This window comes from Garra rufa, chromosome 23, assembly GCF_049309525.1.
Source record: "Garra rufa chromosome 23, GarRuf1.0, whole genome shotgun sequence".
NCBI classification, from domain to species: Eukaryota; Metazoa; Chordata; class Actinopteri; order Cypriniformes; family Cyprinidae; genus Garra; species Garra rufa.
The window spans coordinates 8,959,759-8,985,371 of NC_133383.1; the positions used below are offsets into that span (position 1 = coordinate 8,959,759).

Genomic DNA, 25,613 nt, shown 5'->3' on the forward strand with positions numbered 1-25,613 from the left:
TAGGTAGAGAATCACCAGACACTTTCCTGCATATCAGTCTGTGTTATTCACATGCCAGACATGGTTAAATGCTTCTTCATTTTTCTTCCGTACGTTTTATATATCATTTTCAACTCTTGTTTTCATCATTTCAGATTACTGTGAAATTTTCAACAACTTCTGCGTTTTATCATGAGAAGCCAAAATGTTCAAACTCCTTATTGTCAATTTAATAAAGAGCATCTGAGTGTGAAGTATGACTAAAAACATATGACTATTTAAAGCCATGCAGTTAACATACCGAACAGCTAATAAGCACAAATAATAGTCATCACTCTACACAGGGTTAAATGAAACCTGGCATTAGTGTTTGTGATCAACAGGCCATGTTGAAATCCTGCATGTCTGGATTAGCTGTCTGCTCACATCATATGAGCACTTGCAAAAGTACAGAGTGTGTAATAAACACTCACACCTTGAAGTACAGTAACTATAACAAGGGCAAAGTATGAATATGGCGTAACCTGAGTCACACAAATGTGGGTTTGACTTTCGGTTTGAATTCAGCAGGATTAGGATTATCATAACACAAGTGTTTCTCAGAAATGGTATTTCATTAAAATGCTCTTGCAGAGAGTTTATATGCTATGATTTAATTCTCATAATTTCGACTTTATTCTCAATATATTTTGAATTTATTCTCAAAACATTTTGACTTTATTCTTGAAATTTCGACTGTATTCTCGAAACCTTTAGAATTTATTTTTGAAACCTTTAGACTTTATTCTTGAAACATTTCGAATTTATTCTTGAAACATTTCGACTTTATTCTCACAACATTTGAAATGTATTCTTGAAACATTTAAACTTTCTCGAAACAAATTAGACCTTTTTCTCGAAACCTTTAGACGTTCTCAAAACATTTTGACTTTACTCTTGAAACATTAAGACTTTCTCAAAACATTTAAAGGTGCCATAGAATGGAAAACTGTATTTATCTTGGCATAGTTGAATAATAACAGTTCAGTACATGGACATGACATACCATGAGTCTCTACTGTGAACCACTGTTTCCTCCTTTTTATATAAGTCTGGTGTTTGCAAAAGACCACTCAAAAATAGGCTAAACCTAACATAACAGTGACTATGACGTAATAGTCTCGGGATCATTACTAGTCACGCAACCAACATTTGCATATAGCTGAATCATCAGAAGTTCTGTATCTAGGATATTGTGAAAAACAAAGCGAGGACAATAGCGAAAATGGCAGATCACAGGAATAAATGTTATGTTAGGTTGTGCAGCGGATGTTAACTGCAAGGATGGGTTGGTGTCTGTACTCAGAAAGGCAAGGAAAACAAATAAGGCGTTCTAATAAAATAAGGCGAGCCACTGAAGGTACATGGTTAGCTTCTTGTTAGCGGTAGCCTGTTACATTGCAGTACATAAGATTTCAATTACCACATAAACAGAGTAAGGAGAGATGACTGCACGGACGATGGCGAATGATTTACAGATCCTGTGCATCACTAAAAAGCATCTAAACTTGTAAAATATGTGGTAAGTACTGCCGCTGTAGTATAAAGTTACACAGAGCACGTGCGATCACAAATCTCAAAAGTAAAAGTAAAATGATCATGCATTTAAAACGGCAGTTTCAATGTTTTTCCTTCCTGCTGTGTGAGGTACTGAAATGAGCCGCTCTGTGAAACAGCCAATCAGGTAATAATAGACCATTTAATTCTAGGGACAAATAGGGTTGTAAATGGACTCCGTTTCTGGAGAATTTTTGCCCTTTCCTATGCCATATACCTTCTATGTAGATATCAGAGAACAATTTAAAATATTGTATAAATGCACATTTCGACTTTATTCTCAAAAAAATTTCAAATTTATTATCAAAATATTTCGACTTTTTTTCTAAACATTTCGAATTTACTCTCAAAACATTTCAACTATATTCTCAAAACATTTCAAATTTATTCTTGAAACTTTTAGACTTTCTCGCAGCATTTCAAATTTATTCTCGAAGCATTTCGACTTTGTTCTCAAAACATTTTGACTTTATTCTTGAAACCTTTCGACTTTACTCTCGAAACATTACAACTTTCTCAAAACATTTCAACTTTCTCAAAACATTTTACATTTTTTCTCAAAACATTTAAACTTTGATCTCTTAACATTTGTTTGACTTTGTTCTCGAGACATTTTAAATTTATTCTGAAAACATTTTGAATTTATTCTTGAAACATTTCAAATTTATTCTCGAAACATTTTGACTTTATTCTCAAAAAATTTCAAATTTATTATCAAAACATTTCGACTTTGTTTTCTAAACATTTCGAATTTACTCTCAAAACATTTCAACTTTATTCTCAAAACATTTCGACTTTATTCTCAAAACATTTCAAATTTATTCTGGAAACTTTTAGACTTTCTCGCAGCATTTCAAATTTATTCTCGAAGCATTTCGACTTTGTTCTCGAAACATTTTGACTTTATTCTTGAAACCTTTCGACTTTACTCTCGAAACATTACAACTTTCTCAAAACATTTCAACTTTCTCAAAACATTTAACATTTTTTCTCAAAACATTTCAACTTTGATCTCTTAACATTTGTTTGACTTTGTTCTCGAGACATTTCAAATTCTGAAAACATTTTGAATTTATTCTTGAAACATTTCAAATTTATTCTCGAAACATTTTGACTTTATTCTCAAAAAATTTCAAATTTATTATCAAAACATTTCGACTTTGTTTTCTAAACATTTCGAATTTACTCTCAAAACATTTCGACTTTATTCTCAAAACATTTCAAATTTATTCTGGAAACTTTTAGACTTTCTCGAAGCATTTCGAATTTATTCTCGAAGCATTTAGACTTTGTTCTCGAAATATTTTGCCTTCATTCTTGAAACATTTCGACTTTACTCTCGAAACATTACAACTTTCTCAAAAAATTTCAACTTTCTCAAAACATTTAACATTTTTTTCTCAAAACATTTAAACTTTGATCTCTTAACATTTGTTTGACTTTGTTCTCGAGACATTTCAAATTTATTCTTGAAACATTTCAACTTTATTCTCAAAACATTTCGACTTTATTCTCGAAGCATTTCAAATTTATTCTCGAAGCATTTCGACTTTGTTCTCGAAACATTTTGACTTTATTCTTGAAACATTTTGACTTTATTCCCGAAACATTTCAACTTTATTCTCAAAAAATTTCTAATTTATTATCAAAACATTTCGACTTCACTCTCACTTTACTCTCAAAACATTACAACTTTCTCAAAACATTTCAACTTTCTCAAAACATTTAACATTTTTCTCAAAACATTTAAACTTTGATCTCTTATCATTTGTTTGACTTTGTTCTCAAAACATTTCAGATTTATTCTTAAAATTTCAAATTTATTCTCATAATTTTTTACTTTATTCTCAAAACATTGCAACATTGCATTGAAACATTGCAAGTTTATTCTCTAAATATTTTGAGTTTATTTTCAAAACATTCCTAATTTATTTTCGTAATTTCGACTTTATTCTCAAAACATTTTTACTTTATTCTCAAAATATTATGACTTTAACCTCAAAAAGGTTTCATTTGAATATCACATATAATACAGATAAATACTTCTATATATAAATACTTTTTTAACATTACATATAATATTACAATACATTTTCAAATAAAACAGTAGATTAATATGACTGTTTTACTTTAGGAAAATAAATAAAAGTAGCAAACACAAGAAAATTCCCTAATACTTAAAAGTAGCACATCCTGCACATTTCCCCGCACCTCACTTCCTGTTACAGTTGCAACTTTACGTGATGCTATGTTATCTCATCAAATGACATGATATGATATCTAACATGAATCTGTTTTTCTGTGATCCTCAGCTGATGGAGCTCCTCCGTGACCTTCTGGGTTCATTGATAAGCTGCTCTGCTGCAAAGCTCAAGCTCGAATCTTCTGCTGCTGTCATCTTTATGTCCATGAACGGGAAAACCTCTCTGGTAAAGCGAGTCACAAAACATGGCATCTGCTTCTTGCCGCCAAACATTTTACCCTTCGATTCAAAGTTGTAGGCCACCTGGTAGTTTAGTCGAGTCAGAAGTCTTGTGATCTCCAGATCTGGACCTCCTTCATTTTCTAGCAAATCGCAAAGGGTTTGAATCAACACCGAGCCCAGAGGATGCATGAATGCACCGTAACCTATGAAACGAATGAATGTGAGTGAGGAACTGAAGTGTTTGTGACTTACAAACTATGCAAACAAAGTGATGGAGTTAATAAATCACACCTGGAGATGTGGCGTACATGACCGCTGTGTCAATGGGAATTGAAAACAGCTCAGACATGCCGTCCTCGTCCTGTGAGAATGAAGAGTCTGTCTCCACCTCCGCACCTCCATCCAACTCATGTCCTCGACACGCCTAAAGAGCAGAAAGTTAACATACAATTAAAAACAGTAACAAATCACAAGCTTGAAGATAATATAAAAGTAAAATGACAAGTTTTTAACAACTGTGAGAGAAAACCTAAAAAGAATTTCCTTAGGTCACAAACAATATTTTTTTAGACAGTTTAGCCTTTTCAAATAATTTCTGCATTTTTTTTTTTTTTTTTGGTTCACCAGAGTTATAGTTAACTTAAACGAAAATTAAAACTGAAACAAAAAAAAAATATTTAATGGATGACTTTTTGAAACTTTTTTAATTTGAAGATCAGGGTAAATTTAACTTATTTCGTCTTCTGGGAAACACGTAAGAATCTTATGTAGCTTCTAAAGGGCAGTACTAAATGAAAAAATACAATATTTAAGCAAAATAAGAAAAATGCACACATCTTCATTCTGTTAAAAAGTTTTCACACCCTGGCTCTTAATGCATTGTGTTTCCTTCTAAAGCATCAGTGAGTGTTTGAACCTTCTGTAATAGTTGCATATGAGTGCCTCAGTTGTCCTCAGTGTGAGAAGATGGATCTCAAAATCATACAGTCATTTTTGGAAAGGGTTCAAATACACAAAAATACTGAAAAACCAAAGAATTTGTGGGACCGAAAGGATCATTCTGAAGAACAGCGTACAGTTTAACCGTTCAGGACTCATGAACAACTATCACTAAACAAAAACAACAAAAAAACAGCTGTGGATCATTCAGGTTACAACACAGTATTAAGAATCAAGTGTATGTAAACTTTTGAACAGGGTCATTTTTATAAATTCATAATTTTTTTTCTTGTGGACTATATGTAAACATCTTTCATGTGAAATATCCTATTCAAGTCAGTACTAAATTAAAAATAACATGCATTTTGCATGATCCCTCTTATTTAACAAAAAAAAAAACATTTAGCAGATTCTGCAAGGTGTATGTAAACTGTAGTTTAGTACCATTCTGATGACCAATGAATAAAAAAGAATGTAAAATTCAAAACGTACAGTGAAAAATACAAGTAATTTAAAACTGGAATGTGAGTAAGTTTTCACAAAATGTACCTGGATCAGGAAAAGTTTGCTCTTGTCTGCCATTGACGGGCCCCCAAAGTAGCTGTAGATCTCAGCCAGTTTCACAGCACATCCGTCAGCGCCGAACACAACACCCTCCTCACCATGACTGGATATGACGCCCACAAAACAGTCTTTGACCGCCTTCTTGCTCTCTGAGGATGGAGAACAGTATTAGTAAGTATTCTGAAAGGATTGTGCAAGTTACGTTTCTGCCGTTTCTATAAAAAATGTAGGCTACTGTGAACATCTGCAGTCATAACTGTCATGAGGACTGATTTGTAATGGCTGGGTTACTGGGTTAACAAAAGAGATCATTTTAGAGATCTGAAGAAAATATCACTGCAGATATGAAACAAAACTTTTTGAATTTATTAGAGAAAACATTAGCACTTCGTGATGGGCTCACATTACCTGCTTTAAATGCTTTATAGATCTCATCTGCTTCGATGTCCATTCTGATGTCCACAGAGAAGCCGAGCTTGCTGAGGATTTTGTGAAGTCTTCGAGTGTCTTTCTTCACGCCGTTCCTCTTCCTCAGACCTGCATCTTCATAGAAGTTCTCCACAGACACTATCAACGCCCTGTTCTTCATTGGCTTGTCAGCTGTGAAAGGTTTACAAAAAGACATGATCTTCTCTTCTGTCAGACTCTGAATTTCAATGCAATCCAATTGTATCAGAATAACCTGAATGAGTATCCTTCCTTTGAGTATATGTCTGCATTTAAACTGAATAGTCCAGCCCTTATACTTGCATGAAGGCACTTCCCCTTTGTGGAGAATATCACTCTTAGGTAATACCTTTGTGTCATCGCCCCTGTGATTATACAACCTCTTCAGACTCTCGAATACTTGGATGTCTGCTAACCTAAAAAAAAAAAAAAATCAGTAATAAAAATGTAAAGACAATCCAGATGATATTTCTAGCTCATGTATTACTATTATTATTATTTTTGGAACTTAATCAGTGCTTATAGGCAGTTTGTTAAAAAAAAAAAAAAACGGGTTAAAAAGTTAATTATGTGGTTTTTGACAAATGTAAAAATAATTATGAAACACTTTTTCTTTGTTTTGGCCAACTTGGATGCATTTACAACATATAAAACATGTGACAACAAAGGCAAGTAAAATGTGACTTTAAAGCTTTAGTTTGGAGAAAATAATGAACAAAAAATTGTCTAATTTAAGGCAACCATCATTCATCTGGAGAGTATAAGCATTTGTCTTAAAATCATAGCTATTTTATCTAACTAGTCCCAGTCTAATTTTTATTTTAGCTGAGAGCATTAGTTATTTAAATATTATATTCAGTACAACTGAAAGACATAATCTGGAGTTTGCAACTTGAATAAACTGGATACGTGTGGTTTGGTGGCACGCATAGCCTATCTTCAGAGGAACTTTCTGTTTGATAATTTCATATTGGATTCCCCATGTCTCTGACTTCCTCACTCTTATCTGTTATCTACCCAAATCTTTCTTGGCAGCTATATAAGAATCTAATTCCCACTGAACAATAATAAGCATTCTGTTGGAGTGTATTAGATTTGAAACCTACCAACCCACCAAGTCAAAATTTAAATGATTAAATATAGGCATACATTCATGTGTGGAATTATGCAATGCTCCAGAGAAACATTCCTTTCCTCAGAAAAACTAGGTCTGTACTTGCATGTCAGTCTGCCTATGAAACGCTTAAGTGTTTCCTGGTGTGTCAGAGTTCAATTCCTGTTTTTTCTGCCATAGACAGAATTCAAATAGTTTTTATAACTTATTGTGTAATAGTATTTCTACTTATTGTGTTTGTTTGTTTTTAAGTCACTCAAAACAATGTTCAGAGCTTAGCTTTTCCATCTACAGTATATATATTTTACATAATTGAATTGATAAAAATTACCCTGTTCAAAAGTTTACACACATTTGATTCTTAAAATGTGTTCTTACCTGAATGATACACAGCTGTGTTTTTTATTATCTTCTGTAGCCTCTGAAGATATGATATTTAGGCAAAAGAAGAAAAACGTACACTCTCCATTCTGTTCAAAAGTTTTCACCCCCTGAGGTTAATACATGTTTTTTCCTTCTAAAGCATCAGTGAGTGTTTAAACCTTCTGTAATAGTTGCATACGAGTTCCTCAGTTGTCCTCACTGTGAAAAGATGGATCTCAAAATCGTACAGTCATTTATTGGAAAGGGTTCAAATACACAAAAATGCTGGAAAACCAAAGAATTTGTGGGACCTGAAGGAGTTTTATGAAGAACAGTGGGCAGTTTAACTGTTCAGGACAAACAAGGGACTCATAAACAACTATCACTAAACAAAAACACAGCTGTGGATCATTCAGGTAAGAACACAGTATTAAGAATCAAGTGTATGTAAACTTTTGAACAGGGTCATTTTTATAAATTAAACCCTAGCTATTATTTTCTCTTGTGGACTATATGTAAACGTCTTCAATGTGAAATGTCTTATTCAGGTCAGTACTAAATATCCAATAACATGCATTTTGTATGACTCCTCTTATTTTGGTAAAATAATTAACAGATTCTGAAAGGGGGCTGTAAACTTTTTACCTCAACTGTATATTCGTGTTTGCGTTCTAAAAAGTGTGAAAGTAAATTTAGATAGGCCTATATTAATATATATATTATAATTATTCATCTATAAGCTTTTTATGATATCGATATGACTGGAATCTCACATACACCGTTTTTTTATGTATGAAAAGACCGTTAATGCCAATGATAACTATATTTGTGTCCACGTCCACGTCTGCTGCTTGAAATGCGCGATTGTCCGTCAGTGTTTTTATCGTTTATCATTTGGAAAAAAAAGATCGTTCTGAAAGTGATATCAGTAATAATGTTCTGTTTGTTTTAGACTCATATTAGAATGATTATCGAAACTTTATCCACCTTTTTCTTCAACGCAAAAATAAATCTATGGGTGAGACTTCCGGTCATTATCCGCTATTGGGGATAACGAGAAGAATAACAAGGTGCAGTAAACGGTAAAACTGTTTGCACTGTGTTAATAATTAAGGTAATACAATAATATAATATGGTAAGACACAAATTTGCAATATCAAGCAAAACCAGCTGTCTTGTACAGCTAAAAATAGCTGGACACAGATGAAAGGAAAGCCAGAGCCATAAAAATGTACAAATGGCGGCGCCCACTCTTACGTGAAGAAGAAAAAGGTGGATAGTTATCGTTATATTTAACGTCCGTGGTGTAAACACCGCATGTCATTTTAGTAAACTGTTATACAGTTAGAGGCTGTGACTCAAAAATATTTCAAAGGAAGCGTTTCGGATCTAGGTTGCGGTTTTACCTCCCGGCCTGAGGGCGACAGCAAAGCCCACAGTTTCCGAAGAGATGAATTACGTCAGAGGAGCTGGGCACGCGTTTGTTGTCGGTAACGTGGAAGTGGGAGAATCTCATAGAGGTACCGGTCTACTTTTCATTAATATCTTTCTTTCTTGTATTTAATTATAATATCTTTTGTGACGGAACACGGGGCTTGAATGCGTTTAAAGAGTCTGTTTAAAGGCTAAGCCTGTTAATGAAGTTTGTTTTGGTATTAACTGAAAGTGAAACCAGTGTGTGATTCTGATATACGTAACTCTCATAACTGACACGTAATCAGACTAATTCATCAGTTTTAGTGTTTATACGAATACTGCTTACATTTTAGTGTGAATGTCAATGTTATTCTATGTTTTGCAAAGGCCAAAGCAGATGCTGTGAAGACATGCCTACAAAAAAGAAAAATGCCGTTCCTGACAGGTTAGTTTTTACCACTTGACTTCATAAGGTTCATTAACTGAAGTAAAGCTCAAAAGATTGTTTGCTAAAGTTGTGTGCCTCCTTTAGATGGACAGAATATACACCACTGGGTAAACGGATTCCTGGAACTCGCTTCATCGCTTTTAAAGTTCCTTTAAAGCAGGTTTGAAGACGTTCACAAATCCTCCACCTGTTGTGCATTTGAGCTTCTTTTTAATTCCAGTGCTGTCTGTTGTAGTTTTTCAGATATCATTTAAACCAATCAGAAGTCTTTGGACCGTTTGATCTTGTGCGTATGTTGGAGAAGGAAGGACAAGAACTGGGTCTCATCATCGATCTGACCTTCACAACTCGCTACTACAAAGTAGAGGTAGGAATTAAAGTCTAAACAAACTGAGTGTTTTCACAACGCGTCCCCCATCGGCCATATTGGTGGCACTGAATGTAAACAAGGCCACTGAACTGAACGAAGCTTGCATATTTTGCTGATTATTGCTGCTGAAAATGACCAATTATTGTCATGTTTTGGGCTGTACTAATCGGATGGACAGTGAAAAACATTTGGAGTAAAAAAAAAGTTAGAACAAATCATTAAGAAGAGAGGTAGGTAGGTAAAATATTAGGCTGATATCTTAATTAATACTGCTTGTATGTATCTTTACCACCTATTTATTTTAGTTTGTCAAAATATTGTGCCCTTTTCTACTTACTAAGTCCTTCTCTATACGATTTAGCACATTTCACATGTATTTTCCGTGGTTTAGACAGCATACATCAGCAGAAGAGCGTATTCAGTAGTACATTAACCATGCAATCCATGCTGTTGTTTACATCCAAGTATCACTGATATGGCCGCATATCCAGGTAACTGACCAAACCTTGACATAAGTGCATACCCTCTATAGCTAATCTTTTTTTCCCTCCTCCCAGAGTCCTGCTGGAGAATCCAGTTTGACACGATTAGAGCTTTATGAGTTTTTATCAGGGTGGAGAGGAAGTTGTTGTACTGATTGCCTCTTAATGTGTGATTGTGTTTGTGTCAGGATTTGCCAGACACATTGTACCACTTGAAGATCTTCACAGCAGGGCATGAGGTGCCAAATGATGACACGATTCTCAGCTTCAAGAAGGCCGTCAGACATTTTCTGCGTGACAATGAAAACAATGGTGAGTAATAGTTAACGAAATCAATGTGAAACATACCTGATAGAAGTCTTTTTTGCTCACCAAGGCAATAAATTAGATTAAAAGTTCAGTAAAAATTGTCAGATTGTGAAATATTATTACTATTTAAAGTAACTGTTTTTTATTTGAATATATTTTAAAACATAATTAATTTCTGTGATGAAAAGCTGAATTTTCAGCATCATTACTCCAGTCTTCAATATCACATGATCCTTCAGACATAATTCTAATATGCTGGTTTGCTGCTCAAGAAATTTATTATTAATGGTGTTCAAAACAGTTGAGCAGCTTAATATTTTCATAGATTTCAAGATTCCTATGTGTATAGAAAATTCAAAAGAACATAATTTATTAGAAATATAAATATTTTGTAACATTATAAATGCCACTTTTGATACTTTAATGCATCCTTGATGAAGAAAAGTATTAATTTATTTTTGATCCCAATTTTTAAACAGCAGTGTACATGTTCCTGGTTGTATAGTGAATTGAGTCAATTTATTAGGCTACTTTTTTAAGCTTGCAACACATTTATCTCTGTATACTTTCTTTATTTTTATTTTAACTGCACTGCCTTATTGGTTTGATGTGTTGTCAAATCAACAGATATGCAAACCCACTGTAAAGTTCAGATTTAAATCAAATGATTTGTGATTTGTGATCCAAAGGTCAAACTTGTGAAGCTCTGAAGTTCCAATCGAAAACAAATGATTTGCGAACCTGCTCTGAAGTTCCAATCTACACCACCAGTCAAAAGTTTGAGAATGGGGAAGTGTGCTCAGAAGTTCAAATTTGCTAAGCTTCGAAGTTCTAATCGGAATGATTTGTGAACCTGCTCTGAGGTTCCGATTTAAATCAAATGATTTGCGATTCGTGCTTCAAATTCAAATTTAAAAATTTCAAGTTCAAATTTGCAAAGCTCTAAAGTTCCGATCGGAAACAAATGATTTGTGAACCCGCTCTGAAGTTCCTATCTGAATCAAATGATTCACTATTCGTGCTCAGAAGTTCAAATTTGCAAAGCTTAGAAGTTCTAATCGGAATGATTCATGAACCCGCTCTGAACTTCCAATAGGAATCAAAAGATTCACATACCCGCCCTGAATTTTCGATCAAAATCAAATGTTTCGCAATTTGCTCACCAAACTTCCCATCGAAACCATGCTTTGCGTTTGACGAATGATTTGCGTTATGCGCACCGAAGTTCCGATCGAAATCAAAAGATTCTTAAACCCACTCTGAAGTTCTGATCAAATGAAAACAAATGATTCACGATTCGCACTCCAAAGTTCAAAAGATTTGTGAAGCTACGAAGTTCCAATCTGAAATGAATGTTATTCCAAAGACAAACAAAAACTTTTATTTAATGTCCCATCCTAATATTTAATATCCTATTTCACTAAGAAATTTGTCATTACAGAAGTAATTTCGGTTGTAAGCATAGTATTATGTTAAATTCAGCTGGAGTTTGTTTAATAAAAATACTGGCTTTTTTGTAACAGATAAGCTGATTGGTGTTCATTGCACGCATGGTTTGAATCGCACAGGCTATTTAATATGTCGGTGAGTAACATGACTTTTTTTTTGCTTGTTTTCCACATTCATGATCCATTAACTTTATCTTTTGATGAGCTAGTGCATCCAGCTGTTGTCACTGTTAAATATTGTGCCATAGATACCTAATCGATGTTGATGGAATGAACCCTCAAAATGCAATTAATTGTAAGTATATCCGCTTATACTTATTGTGTGTATTTGCATGTATTTAGGTATTTTTATTTGAATGCTCTGATTTCTTCCAAGTATTCAATGAATCAAGAGGACATTCTATTGAGAGGCAGAACTATCTTGATGACCTGATGACAGGGCCCAAGAGAAGGTTAGCACCATCAGAGCCCTGTATCATATTTCATAAATAAATTTCTAAATGATTAATGATCAAAATTGCTGAAAAACCTATTTTACGCAATTTACTACATACAGGTCCATCTCAATAAAGTAAAATGTTGTGAAAAAGTTCATTAATTTCAATTGTGAAACTTGTGTATTAAATAAATTTAATGCACACAGACTGAAGTAGTTTGAGTCTTTTGGTTCTTTTAATTGAGATGATTTGGCTCACATTTAACAAAAACCCACCAATTCACTATCTCAACAAATTAGAATATGGTGACATGCATCAGCTAATCAACTCAAAACACCTGCAAAGGTTTCCTGAGCCTTCAAAATGCTCTCTCAGTTTGGTTCACTAGGCTACACAATCATGGGAAAGACTGATGATTTGACAGTTGTCGAGAAGACAATCATTGACACCCTTCACAAGGAGGGTAAGCCACAAACATTCATTGCCAAAGAAGCTGGCTGTTCACAGAGTGCTGTATCCAAGCATGTTAACAAAGTTAAGTGGAAGGAAAAAGTTTGGAAGAAAAAGATGCACAACCAACCGAGAGAACCGCAGCCTTGAGAGACTTGTCAAGCTTAATCAATTTAAGAATTTGGGTGAACTTCACAAGATATGGACTGAGACTGGGGTCAAGACATCAAGAGCCACCACACACAGACGTGTTAAGGATTTTGGCTACGGTTTTGGCTACTCCTGAACCACAGACAACATCAGAGGCGTCTTACCTGGGCTAAGAAGAAGAAGAAATGGACTGTTGCCCAGTGGTTTTCTTTTCAGATGAGAGCAAGTTTTGTATTTCATTCGGAAGCCAAGGACATAGAGTCTGGAGAAGGGTGGAGAAGCTCATAGCCCAAGTTGTTTGAAGTCCGTTGTAAAGTTTCCACAGTCTGATGATTTGGGGTGCAATGTCATCTGCTGGTGTTGGTCCACTGTATTTTTTGAAAACCAAAGTCACTGCACCTGTTTACCAAGACATTTTAGAGCACTTCATGTTTCCTTCTGCTGACCAGCTTTTTAAAGATGCTGATTTCATTTTCCAGCAGGATCTGGCACCTGCCCACACTGCCAAACGCACCAAAAGTTGGTTAAATGACCATGGTGTTGGTGAGCAAACTCACCAGACCTGAACCCCATAGAGAATCTATGGGGTATTGTCAAGAGGAAATTGAGAAACAAGAGACCAAAAAATGAGCTGAAGGCCACTGTCAAAGAAACCTGGGCCTCCATACCACCTCAGCAGTGCCACAGACTGATCACCTCCATGCCACGCCGAATTGAGGCAGTAATTAAAGCAAAAGGAGCCCTAAAAATCACTAAAAAATGTTTTATTGGTCTTACGTATTCTAATTTGTTGAGGTAATAGTGAATTGGTGGGTTTTTGTTAAACGTAAACCAAATCATCACAATTAAAAGAACCAAAGACTTCAGTCTCTGTGCATTGAATTGATTTAATGAGTTTCTGAATGAACTTTTCCACAACATTCTATTTTATTGAGATGCACCTGTACCTTCTGTCATCTGATTGACAGTTTATACCTTTTTAGTAAATAAAAAGCCTTTGTGAACTTTAAAAAGTCGATGTAAGAATAACTTTTAAAAACATTAATAACCATCTGGTATGCAGTAATGAGGGAATGGAGGAACCAGACCAAGAACCCGCTCAGGGACTTGCAAACAAGCCACGAGATGATGCTCCTTCTCCTCATCATCAATGGGAACAGCATAACCATGATCCTCCTTTTCATGGACAAAGACCACACCAATGGCATAGGGAACCCCAAAATCAGTTTCGGTAAGATTAAATCATTAGTTAACTTTAATTAAAATGCTCTTTCTTGCTGGATGAAAGCTCTTTCTTTACACTTTCTCACAATTTCTCCTCAGACCGTTTCAACAGAAGACCAACAGGACTTGGGTCGGACCACCTGAGTCCCAGTTTTTCCGTCCGCCTTTGATTTCTCATCCACCGCAGGGCGTGAGACCAACGGGACCCTGTTTTCCCAACCAGAGCGTCGGAGGATTCCACTTCAGGCATTATCCACCTCCACTTCCCTCGTACAGGTTTGGTGAGCCATACCACAGTCCACAAGCTCCTCCAGACGGATTCACAAGACCACCAGGCCCTCACCGAAAACATCAATATAGACATAGGAGAGGTCCATATGATAGGACTCCTCGCTGAAACACAGGAGACCTCTGGACTGTGCTTTTTCTGAACATAAACTGCTAGTGCGATTGTTCAGTTATTTTCTCTGTGGAGGATTTGTACTTTTCCTTTGATGGAGTAAATGGACTTGGTCTCCTAAAGAGGTTGACTGTTTTATTAGACTAACTGTGCTACTTTACTAAGTTTTGTGACTTTATCTGTTATTAGGTCATTTTATCCAGCAAATATAATTCACGTACATAATCTTTAAGAGCTGCTGATCTGTCATGCCTTTCGTTTTAAATGAAGTGAAATATTAAACATCATTTCAAGTGCAATTATAGTTGTTTTATTATCTCCTTATATTTTACACAGGTTTACACTTTTTTTTATTAGTTACAATCTTCTGGCTGATGTATGATCGATTATTTAGGTTACAAGTCTACTTATCAGATGTTCTCTGTGACCTGAGAGAACTCAGGCTGGAATCAACTTAATAAAAGGTTTATCTACACAATTGCTTGTAATTATGCAAACTTGTTTGTGGTATTAGAAAACTATATATTAGTAAGTAGCAGATATTTGGTCATCACAGGTGTGAAAGGTTAGATTTCACATACATGAACAAAAATGTACTGGCTCTAAATCTCTCTTTATTCAAAGCTGATCTACACAAGTGTATGGAAACTATCTTAAAGGTATGAGGTAATAAATGAGTGCACTCCCTCTGAATAAATATAAAAAGATGTATTTTCTTAATGATCACTAATATAATTAATAGAAAGATGGCAAAATTGAAATGTAAAATTTAAACAACACAATATATTCCAATATTTTCTGTAAAATAAGTAAATAGACTGTGATTGAGTGAAATACACCTTCAGCACTCATACATCTCTTTATAAGAGCTATACCACCACTGAATGTCACTGTGGGTACCAGGCACTTCTCACCATACTCCTCCTCTAGCAACACCAGAACATTTAGGATGCTTTTAGTCTCAGAGAGAGATCAGAGTGTAGATTCCCAGAAGTCTATATTTTGTAAATATCAAACAAGTCCATTGTTTTTGAATGTTGGTGCAAATAAGAAATAAGTCACTTATCAGATCTTTCCCAAGAGGTTTCGCTGTTGACTGCAATGTCTGAGTATGATTCAGTAGGCTATAAAACCTTTTAACTGTCAGGAAATGACTTGTCTTTAAAAGTTTTGGTTCAATATACTTACCTGTTGATCGAAAATAGCCTTAAACCTAGACTTTTTTTGTTTTGTTTTGTTTAGTAACTTTAAGGAGGTTGTACTCATTTTTGCAACTCAGCATTTTATCACTTTGATACAAAAATCTTATTTTGCTCAATAATTTTGACATTCTTCTTTGGTAATTGATCAAGCAGGCTTGTTGGAACATTATATCTCCAAAGGACCTTAACATATCTTTCAAGTAAAGAGTAATTGCTGAATTTGTAAAGCTTTAAAGGGGGGTGTACTCATTTAATGCTGTGCAATGTATGTGTCCTGTTAAGGTGAAAATTTATTGGGCTATTTTATTTATTTATTTTATGTGGCACACGTATATCTGTGTGTAGTTGCTTTCTGTTTTCTTTATTTAATTTTTATAACTGTATTGCCTTAATGGTTTGATAAAATGTACTGTTTAATTACAAAAGGAAAGTAATCAGAAAACAAACTTCGGGATTCATGCTCCAAAGTTCGAAAGATTTGCGAAGCTCCGAAGTTTCCATCGGAATCAAATGATTCATGAACCTGCTCTGAAGTTCCAATCTAATTCAAATGATTTGCAACTTAAACTTCAAAGTGTAAAAGAAGAAAAAGGTTAGAATTTTGAGATTTTAATTTTGATTTTAATGAAAGATCAAAAAGATAAACATTGCAGATTTATTTTCACAGCCACATTTGCTCATATTTACAAAGGGTGCCAATATTAATGGAGGGCACTGTGGAGGGCCCAAAAATTACATTTTAATATATTTATACATTCATTTTATTAATAAATTATTTACTGATTTTAAAAAGTACAATATTATAATAAAATGATAGTTATACACACACACACACACACACACACACACTACCAGTCAAAAGTTTTTGAACAGTATGGTTTTTTTTTTCAAGAAGTCTCTTCAAAGTATAGCAAAAACATTAACATTTTGAGACATTTTTACTATTTAAATAACTGTTTTCTATTTGAATATATTTTAAAATGTAATTTATTCTTGTGATTTCAAAGCTGAATTGTTTGCTGTATATTATATTCATAAATCTTCAATTGCTTTCTTTATTTAAAAATCTAACAACAAATTTGAGGTAATATTGACATTAAAACATTAAAAAAAAAGCCTTTCTGTGAAAAAATATAGTTAAAAAGCATCAGTATAAATATAATGTAACGGTACATAAATTTGAGTTGTTTCACCAAGCTCATAGTGATAGAAGTACGAAGCTCTAAAAATATGCTTAGAAGTGCTTCCTTATTGGTCAATCTGAGGCATGACTTCATCGTCAGCTGACTGTAGTGGGCGTGGTCTTTCCATACGATGCAGGAAGTGTTATGATATTACAGTTAATGTGAACACAGCAAGCTTTGTTTTCACAGTGTCTAAATATGACGAAAATATATGAGATAAAAACACCAAAGCATCTTTGAAAGCGTAAAGAAGTCCGGTGAAATCAGGTAGGAAAGTAATTTTACCTTCATGCGAGACTTATCTTGCTATCATTGTTTGTTGCTGGTTGGCCTGTCAATAATGGGGGTCACCAGACTCAAGTTAAATCCAATTTAAAATATTTTAATAATATATTTATAATAGTAATATAATAATAATAATATTTATAATATACTATTGTACAATATTATTGTTCAACTGTATACATACAGAAATGAGACAAAGGCCCATAAAAGTATTTGGACATTTTAGCAATGAATATGTATGTATGTCAAACCAAATGGCATTTATTAACACTTTATTTCATCTTTTGATGTCCAATGGCAATGACTTCCAGACATTTTAAAGTGTCAATATGCTGTTTTATGCAGTTACATAGAAATAGAACCACCCAAAGTAGTTTTTTTTAGTCACCATTCAAGCAGTGTAAACATGTTGAATTTGTGTTACTGATCTGCAGGCAGGAGAGAAACATCATCTCTGAGCACAATGACTCCAGTCTGTCTTCTGAGGAGAGGGTCCGCGCTCTCACCAAGCTGGGCAGCTCTGTGGACGTCAGCGAGGACGTGCCGCCCCGTCGGTACTTCCGCTCAGGGATGGAAATCATCCGGATGGCCAACATCTATGCAGACGAGGGGAATGTCGAGCATGCGTTCATTCTTTACAATAAGTACATCACGTAAGTACAGCAAGAACAGCCTAGTGCCAAATGCCTGACAGGTTGGTTATTGAATGCACATATCAGATTCACATGTTTACTCTCCTGATGGGAATTGTCAATGTATTTTTCTTTTTCAGCTACTGATAAGCGCAAAGAGGTGCTTACCCTTTATAAAATATTGATTATTAATGTCAGGAGGTCGAACTAATTGTTTTATGTTCTGTTTATTTCATGAGATCTTCAGTTTTTGCAACCCCATTTCAAAAACAAGATTTAGGATGTGTAAATAGTTTAAAACTCTGATTTGAGTGATTTTGCTTTGTATTTAATTATAATATCTGTTGTGACGGAACACGGGGCTTGAATGCGTTTAAAGAGTCTGTTTAAAGGCTAAACCTGTTAATGAAGTTTGTTTTGGTAATAGCTGAAAGTGAAACCAGTGTGTGATTCTGATATACGTAACTCTCATAACTGACACGTAATCAGACTAATTCATCAGTTTTAGTGTTTATACGAATACTGTCAATTTCAGTGTGAATGTCAATGTTATTCTATGTTTTGCAAAGGCCAAAGCAGTTGCTGTAAAGACATGCCTACAAAAAAGAAAAATGCCATTCCTGACAGGTTAGTTTTAACCATTTGACTTCATAAGGTTCTTTAACTAAAGTAAAGCTTTAAAACTGTGTGCCTCCTTTAGATGGACAGAATATACACCACTGGGTAAACGGATCCCTGGAACTCGCTTCATCGCTTTTAAAGTTCCTTTAAAGCAGGTTTGAAGACGTTCACAAATCCTCCACCTGTTGTGCATTTGAGCTTCTTTTTAATTCCAGTGCTGTCTGTTGTAGTTTTTCAGATATCATTTAAACCAATCAGAAGTCTTTGGACCGTTTGATCTTGTGCGTATGTTGGAGAAGGAAGGACAAGAACTGGGTCTCATCATCGATCTGACCTTCACAACTCGCTACTACAAAGTAGAGGTAGGAATTAAAGTCTAAACAAACTGAGTGTTTTCACAACGCGTCCCCCATCGGCCATATTGGTGGCACTGAATGTAAACAAGGCCACTGAACTGAACGAAGCTTGCATATTTTGCTGATTATTGCTGCTGAAAATGACCAATTATTGTCATGTTTTGGGCTGTACTAATCGGATGGACAGTGAAAAACATTTGGAGTAAAAAAAAAGTTAGAACAAATCATTAAGAAGAGAGGTAGGTAGGTAAAATATTAGGCTGATATCTTAATTAATACTGCTTGTATGTATCTTTACCACCTATTAATTTTAGTTTGTCAAAATATTGTGCCCTTTTCAACTTACTAAGTCCTTCTCTATATGATTTAGCACATTTCACATGTATTTTCCGTGGTTTAGACAGCATAAATTAGCAGTATTCAGTAGTACATTAACCATGCAATCCATGCTGTTGTTTACATCCAAGTATCACTGATATGGCCGCATATCCAGGTAACTGACCAAACCGTGACATAAGTGCATACCCTCTATTGCTAATCTTTTTTTTCCTCCTCCCTGCTGGAGAATCCAGTTTGACGCGATTAGAGCTTGATGAGTTTTTATCAGGGTGGAGAGGAAGTTGTTGTACTGATTGCCTCTTAATGTGTGATTGTGTTTGTGTCAGGATTTGCCAGACACATTGTACCACTTGAAGATCTTCACAGCAGGGCATGAGGTGCCAAAAGATGCCACGATTCTCAGCTTCAAGAAGGCCGTCAGACATTTTCTGCGTGACAATGAAAACAATGGTGAGTAATAGTTAATGAAATCAATGTGAAACGTACCTGATAAAAGTCTTTTATGCTCACCAAGGCAATAAATTTAGATTAAAAATCCAGTAAAAATAGTCAGATTGTGAAAAATTATTATGATTTAAAGTAACTTTTTTTTATTTGAATATATTTTAAAATATAATTCATTTCTGTGATGCAAAGCTGAATTTTCAGCATCATTACTCCAGTCTTCAATGTCACATGATCCTTCAGCTGAGTTTGCTGCTCAAGAAACATTTATTTTTAATACAGTTGTGCTGGTATTATTTTTATAGATTTCAAGATTCTTTTGTGAATAGAAAATTCAAAAGAACAATTTATTAGAAATTATAAACTATACTGGTTGTATAGTGATTTGAGTGAGTAAATTTTTTTTTTTTCTGTTTTCTTTGTTTAATTTAATTTTTATTTTAACCGTACTGCCTTATTGGTTTGATGCGTTGTACTGTTGTATAAAAAATACGTTTTGCAAACCCACTCCCAAAGTTTCAATCTAAATGAATTGATTCTCCATATATGCACTCCAAAGTTCAAACGATTTGCAAACTCGCTCTTAAGTTCTGATCTAAATCAAATGATTCATGAGATATGCATACCAAACCTCAAAAGATTTGTGAATCCGCTCTGAAGTTCCGATTTAAATCAAATGATTCACGATTCGTGCTCCGAAGTTCAGATGGGAATCAAAATATTTGCAAACCTACTCTGAAGTTCTGATCTAAATCAAATGATTCATGATACATGCTCCATTTAATTATTCAAACGATTAATTTGATTCAAAAGATCGCAAACCCACTGTGAAGTTCAGATTTAAAGGGGTCATAAGATGCCCTTTTTCCACAAGTTAATATGATGCTTTAGGGTCCTAATGAAAAGTTTGTAAAATACTTGGATTAAAAATTCTCTATTTCTAAGCAAGAATTCACTTACTGCTTTTGACTGTTTTTGGCTTGTCACATCTTTGTGCATTAAGAACTATGAATCGCAACGAATGTTTATTTACAACTTACAATTGTATTTTTACTTACCCATTGACTTGTGTTTAACGTAATTATTTTTCTTTTACAAACAGACTCAACATTAAATAAAAGTTTCTTGGAAAGCATGTTAAGCCTTAAAATTATGAATTTACTTAATGAATTGGATAATCAGTACTGTTAGTTTGGCCTCAAAACATAACAGGGACAACGAGTTTAATTGGTATGAAACCTAATGTCTAATGAATGTCATGTCAAACCAACTTCACCGCAATAAAACATGGATCATTTAATGACATAATGAACGTAATGTTGTCATCAAACATTAAATTTAATAAATTTATAAAATATACGGCTCATTTATTCACCAGTGAAGCGATGAACAAGTAGAATGAAAACCTGCTGAGGTGTTGGCGTCAGTACGTTGTCATTAACCAATAATATGCCGCCCCGTTCTGCAGGCTGCAGCCAGGTCCTTCTCACAACGACAGGCATCTGAGAACTTCTCCATATGAGAAGAGGCATATTATTTTACTTAATTAAAAGAAAACTACTGGGTGGATCTTTGTCATTCTAGGGTGGTTGTGTACAAACTCTCCCAACACACATTTCAGTTCAAACAGCTTGTAAAAGTGCATGTGGCACCGGATGACCCCTTTGAATAAAATGATTAATGATCCAAATTTGTGAAGCTCTGAAAACAAATGAATCGTGAACCTGCTCTGAAGTTCAGATCTAAATCAAATGATTCACGATTCATGCTCATAAGTTCAAATTTGCGAAGCTTCGAAGATCTAATTGGAATGATTTGGGAACCCACTCTGAAGTTCCGTTTTAAATCAAATGATTTGAGATTCGTGCTCCAAAGTTCAAATTTGCAAAGTTCCAACCGGAATGATTCGCGAACCCGCTCCCAACTTTTGAAACCCTGAAGTTTCAATCGGAATCAAAAGATTCACAAACCCGCTCTGAAGTTCTGATCGAAATCAATTTTGCGACATGCTCTCGAGTAGTTTAAAAGATTTGTGAAGTTCTCATCTGAATCAAACGATTCATAAACCCGCTTTGAAGTTCTGATTGAAATCAAATGATTCAAAATCCATGCTCCAAAGTTCAAATTTGCAAAGCTCTGAAGTTTCGATCGGAAACAAATGATTCGCAAACCCGCTCTGAAGTTCAGATCTACCTCAAATGATTCATGATTCGTGCTTAGAAGTTCAAAATTGGGAAGCTTCGAAGTTCTAATCAGAATGTTTCGTGAATCTGCTTTGAACTTCCAATAGGAATCAAAAGATACACATACATTTCGATCGAAATCAAATAATTTGCAATTTGTGCACTGAAGTTCCCATCAAAATCAAATGATTTGCGATTTGGGAACCGAAATTCCGATCGAAATCAAAAGATTCAAGAACCCGCTCTGAAGTTCTGATTACATCAAATGATTCACGATTCGCACTCCAAAGTTCAAAAGATTTACGAAGCTCTGAAGTTCCGATCGGAAACGAATTATATTCCAAAGACAAATAATGCTCATTTAAATACTTTTATTTAATAAAATTCCATACTAAAATTTAACTTCCTATTTCACTAAGAATTTTGTCATTACAGAAGTAAATTAGGTTGTAAACATTGTTTTATGTTAAGTTCAGCTGGAGTTTGTTTAATAAAAATACTGGCTTTTTTGTAACAGATAAGCTGATTGGTGTTCATTGCACACATGGTTTGAATCGCACAGGCTATTTAATATGTCGGTGAGTAACATGACTTTCTTTTTGCTTGTTTTCCACAAATACCTGATCAATTAACTTTATCTTTTGATGAGCTAGTGCATCCAGCTGTTGTCACTTTTAAATATTGTGCCATAGATACCTAATCGATGTTGATGGAATGAACCCTCAAAATGCAATTAATTGTAAGTATATTTGCTTATACTTATTGTGTGTATTTGCATGTATTTAGGTATTTTTATTTGAATGCTCTGATTTCTTCCAAGTATTCAATGAATCAAGAGGACATTCTATTGAGAGGCAGAAATATCTTGATGACCTGATGACAGGGCCCAAGAGAAGGTTAGCACTTCTACATCCCATCAGAGCCCTGTTAAGCCAACTCTATCATATTTCATAAATAAATTTCTAAATTATTAATGATAAAAACTTTTGTATGCAATTTACTACATACAGGTGCATCTCAATAAATTAGAATGTTGTGGAAAAGTTTATTTATTTCAGTAATTTAACTCAAATTATGGAACTTGTTTATTAAATAAATTTAATGCACACAGACTGAAGTAGTTTGAGTCTTTTGGTTCTTTTAATTGAGATGATTTGGCTCACATTTAACAAAAACCCACCAATTCACTATCTCAACAAATTAGAATATGGTGACATGCATCAGCTAATCAACTCAAAACACCTGCAAAGGTTTCCTGAGCCTTCAAAATGGTCTCTCAGTTTGGTTCACTAGGCTACACAATCATGGGGAAAGACTGATGATCTGACAGTTGTCCAGAAGACAATTGTTGATACCCTTCAAAAGGAGGGTAAGCCACAAACATTCATTGCCAAAGAAGCTGGCTGTTCGCAGAGTGCTGTACCCAAGCATGTTAACAGAAAGTTGAGTGGAAGGAAGAACATGCACAACCAACCGAGAGAACCGCAGCCGTGAGAGGCTTGTCAAGCAAAATCGATTCAAGAATTTGGGCGAACTTCATAAGGAATGGACTGAGGCTGGGGTCACGGCAGCAAGAGCCACCACACACAGACGTGTCAAGGAATTTGGCTACTGTTGTCGAATTCCTCTTGTTAAGCCACTCCTGAACCACAGACAACATCAGAGGCGTCTTACCTGGGCTAAGGAGAAGAAGAAATGGACTGTTGCCCAGTGGTTTTCTTTTCAGATGAGAGCAAGTTTTGTATTTCATTTGGAAACCAAGGTTCTAGAGTCTGGAGAATGGTGGAGAAGCTCATAACCCAGGTTGTTTGAAGTCCAGTGTTAGGTTTCCACAGTCTTATGATTTGGGGTGCAATGTCTGCTGCTGGTGTTGGTCCACTGTGTTTTTTGAAAACCAAAGTCACTGCACCTGTTTACCAAGAAATTTAGAGCACTTCATGCTTCCTTCTGCTGACTAGCTTTTTAAAGATGCTGATTTCATTTTCCAGCAGGATTTGACACCTGCCCACACTGCCAAACGCACTAAAAATTGGTTAAATGACCATGGTGTTGGTGAGCAAACTCACCAGACCTGAACCCCATAGAGAATCTATGGGGTATTGTCAAGAGGAAATTGAGAAACGAGAGACCAAAAAATGAGCTGAAGGCCACTGTCAAAGAAACCTGGGCCTCCATACCACCTCAGCAGTGCCACAGACTGATCACCTCCATGCCATGCCGAATTGAGGCAGTAATTAAAGCAAAAGGAGCCCTAAAAATCACTAAAAATTGTATTGGTCTTCTGTATTATAATTTGTTGAGATAGTGAATTGGTGGGTTTTTGTTAAACGTAAACCAAATCATCACAATTAAAAGAACCAAAGACTTAAACTACTTCAGTCTGTGTGCACTGAATTTATTTAATACACAAGTTTCTGAATGAACTTTTCCACAACATTCTAATTTGAGATGTACCTGTATCTTCTGTCATCTGATTGGTAGTTTATACCTTTATAGCAAGTAAAAAGCCTTTGAAAAGTAGATTTAAGAATAACTTTTAATAACATTAATAACCATTTGGTATGCAGTAATGAGGGAATGGAGGAACCAGACCAAGAACCCGCTCAGGGACTTGCAAACAAGCCACGAGATGATGCTCCTTCTCCTCATCATCAATAGGAACAGCATTCTTTTCATGGACAAAGACCACACCAATGGCATAGGAAACCCCAAAATCAGTTTCGGTAAGATTAAATTATTAGTTAACTTTAATTAAAATGGTCTTTCTTGCTGGATGAAAGCTCTTTCTTGGCACTTTTCTCACAATTTCTCCTCAGACCGTTTCAACAGAAGAACAACAGGATTGGGGCGGACCACCTGAGCCCCGGTTTTTCCGTCCGCCTTTGATTTCTCATCCACCGCAGGGCATGAGACCAACGGGACCCTGTTTTCCCAACCAGAGCGTCGGAGCATTCCACTTCGGGCATTATCCACCTCCACTTCCCTCGTACAGGTTTGGTGAGCCATACCACAGTCCACAAGCTCCTCCAGACGGATTCACAAGACCACCAGGCCCTCACCGAAAACATCGATATAGACATAGGAGAGGTCCATATGATAGGACTCCTCGCTGAAACACAGGAGACCTCTGGACTATGCTTTTTCTGAACATAAACTGCAGTTATTTTCTCTGTGGAGGATTTGTACTTTTCCTTTGGAGTAAATGGATTTGGTCTCCTAAAGAGGTTGACTGTTTTATTAGACTAACTGTGCTACTTTACTAAGTTTTGTGACTTTATCTGTTATTAGGTCATTTTATCCAGCAAATATAATTCACGCACATAATCTTTAAGAGCTGCTGATCTGTCATGCCTTTCGTTTTAAATGAAGTGAAATATTAAACATCGTTTCAAGTGCAATTATAGTTGTTTTATTATCTCCTTACATTTTACACAGTTTTACACTTTTTTTATTAGTTACAATCTTCTGGCTGATGTATGATCGATTATTTAGGCTACAAGTCTACTTATCAGATGTTCTCTGTGACCTGAGAGAACTCAGGCTGGAATCAACTTAATAAAAGGTTTATCTACACAATTGCTTGTAATTATGCAAACTTGTTTGTGGTTTTAGAAAACTAGATATTAGTAAGCAGCAGATTTTTGGTCATCACAGGTGTGAAAGGTTAGATTTCACATACATGAACAAAAATGTACTGGCTCTAAATCTCTCTTTATTCAAAGCTGATCTACACAAGTATATGGAAACTATCTTAAAGGTATGAGGTAATAAATGAGTGCACTCCCTCTGAATAAATATAAAAAGAT

At 35.1% G+C, this 25,613-nt stretch overlaps 2 protein-coding genes and 1 pseudogene across 2 annotated transcripts; 2 read left to right on the forward strand and 1 right to left on the reverse strand.

The window, feature by feature from the left end:
* Positions 1–2,426: 2,426 nt before the first annotated feature.
* Positions 2,427–7,526, reverse strand: LOC141299492 (caspase-7-like). Its single transcript, XM_073829848.1, has 4 exons — positions 5,912–7,526; positions 5,489–5,652; positions 4,292–4,424; positions 2,427–4,203 (listed from the first exon to the last, which is right to left on the reverse strand). The coding sequence occupies exons 1-4, from the start codon at positions 6,126–6,128 to the stop codon at positions 3,884–3,886; spliced, it is 834 nt and encodes a 277-aa protein (XP_073685949.1). The 5' UTR covers positions 6,129–7,526; the 3' UTR covers positions 2,427–3,883.
* A 1,378-nt stretch (positions 7,527–8,904) lies between these two features.
* On the forward strand, positions 8,905–14,860 carry LOC141299375 (RNA/RNP complex-1-interacting phosphatase-like). The gene is made up of 10 exons (XM_073829735.1): positions 8,905–8,947; positions 9,231–9,288; positions 9,376–9,451; positions 9,527–9,658; positions 10,332–10,455; positions 11,976–12,036; positions 12,149–12,195; positions 12,277–12,352; positions 14,001–14,168; positions 14,261–14,860. Exons 2-10 carry the CDS (start codon positions 9,254–9,256, stop codon positions 14,556–14,558), a joined length of 1,017 nt encoding a protein of 338 aa, XP_073685836.1. The 5' UTR covers positions 8,905–8,947; positions 9,231–9,253; the 3' UTR covers positions 14,559–14,860.
* Positions 14,861–17,082: 2,222 nt separating this feature from the next.
* Positions 17,083–25,613, forward strand: LOC141299467 (uncharacterized; annotated as a pseudogene).

Excerpts from the sequence above, each read along its gene's own strand:
- LOC141299492 (XM_073829848.1), bottom strand. The coding sequence starts at position 6,128 with ATGTCTTTTTGTAAACCTTTCACAGCTGACAAGCCAATGAAGAACAGG. Across the intron at positions 4,425-5,488 it reads GCAAACTTTTCCTGATCCAG|GCGTGTCGAGGACATGAGTT; the intron begins GTACATTTTGTG and ends TCTGCTCTTTAG. Across the intron at positions 4,204-4,291 it reads CATGTACGCCACATCTCCAG|GTTACGGTGCATTCATGCAT; the intron begins GTGTGATTTATT and ends TTCGTTTCATAG.
- LOC141299375 (XM_073829735.1), top strand. The coding sequence starts at position 9,254 with ATGCCTACAAAAAAGAAAAATGCCGTTCCTGACAG. Across the intron at positions 12,353-14,000 it reads ATGACAGGGCCCAAGAGAAG|TAATGAGGGAATGGAGGAAC; the intron begins GTTAGCACCATC and ends TCTGGTATGCAG. Across the intron at positions 14,169-14,260 it reads GAACCCCAAAATCAGTTTCG|ACCGTTTCAACAGAAGACCA; the intron begins GTAAGATTAAAT and ends ATTTCTCCTCAG.